The sequence below is a fragment of the Mandrillus leucophaeus genome, unplaced genomic scaffold, assembly GCF_000951045.1.
Source record: "Mandrillus leucophaeus isolate KB7577 unplaced genomic scaffold, Mleu.le_1.0 Scaffold50, whole genome shotgun sequence".
Taxonomy (NCBI): domain Eukaryota; kingdom Metazoa; phylum Chordata; class Mammalia; order Primates; family Cercopithecidae; genus Mandrillus; species Mandrillus leucophaeus.
Window position 1 is genome coordinate 6,913,522 of NW_012105365.1, and position 8,622 is coordinate 6,922,143.

The following is an 8,622-nucleotide window of genomic DNA, read 5'->3' on the forward strand; positions in this document are numbered from 1 at the left end:
AAAAAAAAAAAAAAAAAAAAAAAACAGACTCCTTCCCCAATCAGACAGCAATTATATATTTTTTCTAGTTATTTTATGAGTTTTTACATTTATATTTTACATATTATATTTACATGTACCCAAAGATTGTAAATTAATCTAGTAGTTATTTATGTATGTATATATTTGATTTTTCTTTTTAATAATGAGCTCATTGCTCTAGCATCGGTTTAGCAAGTTTTCCTTTTTCTAATGTTTGCTTAAAAATATGAATTATTGGTTTCGTGGTATATTAATAGATGGATCATATACAGTGTCATGTAAGTAAACTCTGATAAATTTAAAAACATGTATACAAATGATTCTATTCCAGTTCCTTTTCCTTTCTTCCAAATTAAATAAGAAAAGTTTTCAGTGTATTTTTTAAATACAGAAAAATTTTTGCCACAGTTTTGCAGACATTTATTCTCTCACACAAGCAGCTTTCTTTATTTTTTAATCCTAATTTCCCACTAGTAATATTTTCTGTTCGAGAATGGGGATATTTTTGAAGCCCTGACCTCTTCCAAGGCATGTGCAGTGCTTTTACTATGGAAGAACTGACAGGTGAATTATCTGTAAAAGAACTACCATTAGACTGCTATTATAAGAGATAAAGTCCCTGACCTTTACCTGCTGCTTAATACTTAAATGTCCTTTGTCCCTTCCATGTTACTCTTCTCATGTTAAATGAATTGCCCTTCACTGGAGATCTACATTTAATAATGCCAGATATATTATCCTTGTTCACATTAGGCAAATGGATAGTCGACCCCAGCTCAAACGTGGTTTTAATTTGTAAAGTTGAGCAGTTTTTACTTATCACTTCTAGAGTGGAGAAAATTCCAAGAGTTTAAATCAATGACCAGAGATTACATTATCTCTTTGTTGAGGAGCTGAATTTTCTAAATTGACTGTGCTGACATTTCACTGTTGAGATACAGTCTGCATAATGCATCCTATTTCAGCAAAGAACGAAAGCATTACAGAGAAAGAGAATGTAAAGGCAAATGTTAATCAACTACTTAGTTTCTGGGTCACAGATTTTTATCTCTAGATTGTAAACATTCTCTGTAAATATATCTATTCAAAATGTCTTTTATTAGAGCTGCCAGTTTACTAAAAACATATTATTGAAATTTTAGCAAGAAAAAAATTGTTAAATGATCTAATTGACATTAGTTAGATGTAGAAAGCTGAAAATTTATTAAATCAAGTATGATATCTGTAGGTCAAAAACCAGAGAACAAATCCAGCACTCCACAGAAGAAAAGAAAGTTGAAAGATCATGACCGCATAATGGAATGCCAGGTGTTTATGGAATCCTGAGTCCTGTGGGGACAGAATTAGAGGGAAAAAGATGGAAGGGGACCAGACCTCAAAGTACAACAACATAAACAGGATACAAAAGATAATAGCAAAAGTAATGATGAAGTGTTGCACAATATGTGTGAGATCAAGTCATAATTTCTTCCTGTCAGAAGATTAAAGAGAACAATCAAAAGTCCTGGTCAGAGCTGTGACAATCTCTAAAAGCCACATTAAATGTAATTTAAACATCAGCAAGAGTACCAGTTATGTAAAGGAAATCTAGAGATGAACTAGAACTGGAGATATCCACTTTGATTGTCATGCTAATAACCTCAGGCCATTTTCTATTAAAAGAATTACAGTAATAAAGGCTTCAAAATATTACCTCTCAAGCAGCATGGCAGTAGTATGTAATGTTGCTAATAATACTTCACATTTTAACCTTCAAAGAGCTTTGCTTTTAATCCCCCAAATACACCATATGCTGCACCACAACTTGATAGATGGGAGACCAATGGAGGAAGATAAATGAATCATCATAGGAAACAGAGTAGAGACCAGAAGGTTCGGCTATGAAGCTAGTATTTTGAGACCTAAAATGTATTAAATTACAAAAAAAAATACAGTGAAATTATCTAAGGGGAAAAAAATAATTATACATAGTGTATTAAATTTGACATTGTCATTTCTGTTTAAGACTGGCCATTTAGAATTCTCCTAATTCAAATCACATTTATTTTAGGCATGAGACTCCTATGGTTTCTGAGAATGTAAATTAATTCAAAGTTAGTTTGTATTACAATAGCATTTGTAAATGTCTGGGCTTTTAGAATAAATCCATAAGAAAAAGAATACCACATCCAGGTTACCAAATGGGCAACATAAGAGAAACAAACACACAAAGCTCTGATGGTGTGGATTCAGTGCAGAGCGAAGGCAGGCCTGGAGACCATTCAGCCTCATTAACCAGGGATCTGAGCTGTGACCTGCCTTTGGCCTCAAATGGTTCCCCGCCAGCTGCACTTCTCTGGCACAGAGGGTGGCTTGCCATATACTTGTTAGTTAACTGGGCTGGTAGCCAGAGATGTTTCTTTTCCTTTTCTCATATTTCTAGAATTGGGGAGATTTTTTCCTACATATTTTTCACATAAAGATGCAGAGTACAATCCACCCACTGTGAATAAATTTAATTTAACCATCTTTATGCCTCCTTGATTTCCATCATCTAAAAGTCTACAATACAGGGGCAGATGTGTAAACTGGGAAATCTTCCAGACTTCTTTGTAGCTGCTGTTGTTGTTTTTGTTATTCCACTTAATGCTGAGCCACTCAACAATACTCCACATTAAGCAGGGCTCTTTTGTGGGTAAACATGCCTCTAGTTTGACTGAAGATAGGTTCATTATTCACACCATATCATGGGCCAGGCAAGCTTAATGTTAGAATTGTCTTTTAGTAATATTGCTTCAAAGGCTGGAGAGCATCACATTTCAGTGGAAGTTCTTTGTGTTCATTGTGCTTTCTCACACTTGAAATCACATTACCATGTCATAATATACGAAGGCATGGCAAATATTTCCACAAATGACAGTTGAAAGTATCACGTGTACATACAGTATGAAAATTCAATCCACAGTAAAGAGGGAAATTGAGCTTTCAATGTTGCTAACCTTCTGACTAGAGTCCTACTCAATTACAGCTCTAACTTCCAAAAGACTATACCCATACCTTTGGGTTTGACTTTAAAGACGTCATCATTTACAGCTTTCATATGCTACTCACATAGCTTATTTGGTGATATCTGGAAAATAGTAAATTCCACTTGGAATTATTGTTCTATTCTACATTATAGGTAGTAGCATGTACTGAAGCTCATTCTCTATACAATGATTATAAATATTGTATTCTTGCTCCACATTTCAGGTGCTAATTTATGATCTTGGTATAGTAATTTGTATATGAAATCTCTGTAAAGAAGGTCACTTGATGGTTTCCAGTTTTTCATTCCTATCTGTAAATTGGGAGAAAAAAAATAACTGTATTCCAAAGGCTGTTAGACTTACTAAGATACAAATGTGAAAAATTAAGGATAGAGTTTGGGGGCAATTACTTTAGTTGATTTTTTTTACCCTTTTAAACTATGGCTGACAATATTATGCTTGATGACAGAGACAAAGAGACAGTGAATATGTCTTTTAGGTTCATCTAAGTAAAACTATGTAGCCTGTTTTCATTTGCTCTTAGCTCTCTCTGTTTTTAATTTATTACCTATATTTTTCCAATTCTGCAGTTAAAGCCTGATGAAAGAATCATCAAAACGGAATATGGGCTACTGATTCGAAGTTTGCAGAAGAAGGATTCTGGGATGTATTACTGCAAAGCACAGGAGCACACTTTCATCCACACCATAGTGAAGCTGACTTTGAATGTCATTGAGAATGAACAGATGGAAAATACCCAGAGGGCAGAGCATGAGGAGGGGCAGGTCAAGGATCTATTGGCTGAGTCACGGTTGAGATACAAAGACTACATCCAAATCCTTAGCAGCCCAAACTTCAGCCTTGACCAGTACTGCGAACAGATGTGGCACAGGGAGAAGCGGAGACAGCGAAACAAGGGGGGCCCAAAGTGGAAGCACATGCAGGAAATGAAGAAGAAAAGAAATAGAAGACATCACAGAGACCTGGATGAGCTCCCTAGAGCTGTGGCCACGTAGTTTTCTACTTAATTTAAAGAAAAGAATTATTTACCTACAAAAACACTGCCTTCTGTTTTGTATATCCCTTATAATAATTCATAAATGCTTCCCACGGAGTTTTGCTAAGGCACAAGACAATAATCTGATTAAGACAATATGTGGTGAATATAAGAAAGGGCAAAAAAATCATTTGAACCAGTTTTCCAAGAACAAATCTTGCATCAGCAAAGTATAAGAATTATCCTAAAAATAGGGGCTTTACATTTGTAAATGTTCCATGTTTTGAGTTTTGAAATTTATTGTCATGTAAATAATTGAGCTAAGTAAGCACCAAAGTTGATAGTATATAAGGTACTTTATTCCCTCAAATGACCATTAAGCATGGAATTTACCATGCAGTTGTGCTACGTTCTTATGAACAGATATATCATTCCTATTGAGAACCAGCTACCTTGTGGTAGAGAATTAGAGGTCAGACACAAATTAAGACTACTTCCATTATCAACAGGAACTTTCCCAGGGAGCCATTCGCTCCTGGAGAATGGTATAGGAATTTGGAGAGGTGCATTATTTCTTTGTGGCCACAGGGGTTAAATTTAGTGTACTACAACATTGATTTACTGAAGGGCATTAATGTTTCCCCCAGGATTTCTATTGACTAGTCAGGAGTAACAGGTTCACAGAGACAAGTTGGTGCTTAGTTATGTGTTTTTAGAATATATGCTAAGCTCTACAGGGACAGAATGCCTAATAAATATTTTAATAAGATATGGGAAAATATTTTAATAAAACAAGGAAAACATAATGATGTATAATGCATCCTGATGGAAAGGCATGCAGATGGGATTTGTTAGAAGACAGAAGGAAAGACAGCCATAAATTCTGTCTTTGGGGAAAACTCATATCCCCATGAAAAGGAAGAACAATCACAAATAAAGTGAGAGTAATGTAATGGAGCTCTTTTCACTAGAGTATAAGTAGCTGCCAATTTGTAATTCATCTGTTAAAAAAAATCTAGATTATAACAAACTGCTAGCAAAAGTCTGAGGAAAAAATAATTTTTTTCTGAAGAATCATAGGAAGGGTAGACATATTTTATTTATAACCAATGATATTTCAATATATATTTTCTCTCAAAAATATTTATCATTCTCTGTATATTATTTCTTTTTACTACCTTTTTTCTTTCCTGTATATTGGATTTTGTGATTATGTTTCAGTGAATAGGAGAAAACAATATATAACACAAAGAGAATTAAGAAAATGACATTGCTGGGGAGTGGGGATATATATTTGTTGAATAGCAGAACAAGTGTAAAATTTTGACAACGGAAAGGGTTAAATTAACTCTTTGACATCATTTCTTCACGCAACCTTTTCGCATTGCTGAGTTAATCTGTTGTAATGGTAGTATTATTGTTTTAGTAATTTAACAATAAATAAGCCTGCCACATGTAAAAAGAACCAAACTCACAATATTAACATAAACATCTTTCATATTTTGTTAGTACTTTCAAATGTTTTCAATTTGACTTTCCCTCTGACTATGTATGGTGTGTCTCCTGTCTGTTTAAGCAGAACTCACCTTTCCTTCTTGTAACACAGAACCCTTACCCTTCTTCGGTTTTGCCTTTTCACGCCCTTTAGAGTGTGAAATGAAAAATTAGTCACTTCCTCACATGGAAGGCAGCTTTTCAGAAAACTAAATAACAGGCATTGCTCGTTTCTCATGCATTCTACATATCTTGAAAGAAAAGTCTGTGAGAAAGCCATGTGATTAGAGGGCAACTTAATGCAAAATCTGTGGCTTTATGTTGAGAGCATTATCTCTCTGTTATATTTATTTTATTTGCATTGGTTACCTATCTCAAAGTAGTCAAACTGGTCAAACTGATATATGAGATTGAGTATTCCCTTTTGATATTATACTGATGAATATTTGTAGGTGTTTCACGGTAAGGAAAAGCTAAGGAATAATGTTAATAAAAGTGAACCAGAACAAATCACTCATTTAAAAAGTAATTCAGAAGAACTGTGTGGCATGACCAGACTTCTAATTGAATAGCATAACAACAGTGTTTGTAATTATAGATTTGCTTGGACAAAATGTTCCAGGAACTCATAGTGAGCTCAAAGCAATTAAGTGGGAACATTTTTAATTTAAAAAAAAATTCAAAATATTTGTGGGTCTGAGAGTAAATATGAATGACTTCGGAAAAATTACATGAAGCTCAAATGTTAGGATTGACTTATGAAAATAAATTTTATTTCTATCCAAATTTGAATGTCCAAACCATTTTTTAATTACTTCTTTCTAATCCTAGTTATTCAAACAAAATTTGGGAAACTTATTTTATGACCACCTCTAATATTCTGGCTGCTTTGGATATAATACTCTTAATTTATGATAATTAGTTAAAATATATTAAAAATATTGTAGGTAAAATAAAATTTCACACAAAAAACAACATAGAGGACAAATATTTATGTGTATTTTTAAAGATAAAGAATATCTAAACTGTGTTTTTTTCTTAGCTTTTTAGTTGTGTAGAACATTTGGAGAGAATATGAATATATTAAATCCACAAACACACTATATACTTCCTTACCACTGACTATGTCATCAAATTTGCCTTAAAATAATGAAAAAGAAAAGTATAATTAATGGCTTCAAATATTCTAAGAAATTGATTCTCTATGGAGGGGATCTTAAAATGCCTGTTTACTCATGTTTTTGGATTTTTCTTGTCTCTAATACTTTTGTCTTTGACTGCCTTGTGTGTTCTTTTCTGAATTTTCTGAATTTCATTTCAGCAATCTATGCTGCTAAATAGAATCCTGCATGTCTGCATTCATTTACATTCAATTTATTGTAAATTTGAAGATTTTATTTAGAAATGAATAGTCTAATTAATTTATGTAGAGTCCTTTTTTCCAAAGAGCTCAAAACACTACATCCTAATTATTGAATAAACACTTTCGGAAACCAACCAAATTACTCAAGAAATGGAAAAGTAGTCATAGAGAAACTTAGTAATTTGCAAAAGGCACAACAGTAGTTGAAGAATTAAAATTCATAAAGTCTGATCATTCTGTTGGCTAAAATAATGCTCTTTACAATATGCTGGCTACAAAATGGTCTTACTCTTGAATTTGCTTTTGGTTCATATTTTGGTTCTTCATATTCTAGTATGTTTTGTTCCTGCTGAATTTTACAGACTCAGCTAAACAATAAGTTATCAGTAGTCACTTTTTACTTTTCATTATCAAAATTAAATTTCCAAGAACAGCTTGATATCATTCAACTGTCCACAAAATAATAAAAAGGGCATTCATTAAATACTGATTTTCTTAAACTTAAATGTTATATTTCATATTTATTTATATAATGCAAGTGGAAATCAAAACTGAAATAGCCTCCCTTTAGAATGTCACATTTTTCTTCAAAAACATGTTGGAATTGGTTAGCCTTATTGGGAATGGATAATTTAGAAACAAACCAAAAAGGAGAAAAAAAAAGATATTTGAAGTGTTTTTATAGAAGATGTATTTTTATCATCGTAAATGATCACAATTTTAAATAATTCATCTTACAAGTGAGGTAAAGCAAATAAAAGCTAAGATTCCCAGATTCCATACATTAGGAGTGCAAAGACAGGATCGTACACGTGACTTATACCTCTCATTTAAATATTTTGTAGTATAAAGTATTTATGGGAAGTGTCTGAGATAGATGGTTTTTGGAAAAGGGCAAAATCTGTCAGATGCCATAGTTAATCATGTAATTTAATTATAGTATTGTGAGTGGTTAGCAATCAATTTTGAATTTATAATTTTACTATTTTAAAAGAAATGTAGTCTTGTAGATGAAATAATTAAAAATTGTTAAATGTATATTTTGGTTGTATTATAATAAAACACAAACGTTAGTGTTCTATGATTATGAAAACTACTGGTTTGTGTGCAAATTTTGTTTTTAAACCCCAAATATGGTAAATTTTATATATAAAATGGGACTAAAGAAAATATAAGATGCAGTATTTTCAGAAATGTTCAGTAGATGTGTTTTACACTGTAAGTACGCAGTAATTTCATTTATGAAAGAAAAGAAAGTGTCCCACCCAATTTGACACAATTATATTGCTAAGCTTTATTGTGATTTAATTTAGGTTTTAGTGGATTGAGATAAATGTTATTACCACAAATAACTACTTATTTTAAATTTCCCAATTGCCATCTGATCATTTGAAAATACTTATCTATATGTTTAGCTGTATTGGAGTATAATTTATTAAAGAGTAAGGTGTGGATTGTCTTTAATTTTACTTTATAAAAACATTTTTTAAATTTATTTTACAGACACATATTTCTTGCCAATTTGGGACACACACGAAGAACATTTAATATTCGCAAATAAATAATATAATGTTCTACAAATATGGTACTCAATATAGAGAGATACTGTGTTGAGAAATGTCAAGTTTTCTGACTTTACTGATAAGCTTGTAACGTAAGATTACACTAATAGTCTTTAAAAGAACAAATAATTTTCACACAAAACACTTAAAAATTATTACTTCATTTGGGCTACTAAA

The 8,622-nt window shown here is 32.2% G+C and overlaps 1 protein-coding gene across 1 annotated transcript in view; it reads left to right on the top strand.

The window, feature by feature from the left end:
- The window catches only part of SEMA3D (sema domain, immunoglobulin domain (Ig), short basic domain, secreted, (semaphorin) 3D), a 130,423-nt gene extending 122,086 nt beyond the window's left edge, over positions 1-8,337 (top strand). Inside the window, exon 17 of the mRNA XM_011996061.1 lies at positions 3,620-8,337. Coding sequence (XP_011851451.1) covers positions 3,620-4,045 — 426 coding nt within the window. The 3' untranslated portion in view covers positions 4,046-8,337. The remainder of the gene's footprint in view (positions 1-3,619) is intronic.
- The last annotated feature ends 285 nt before the right edge of the window (positions 8,338-8,622 follow it).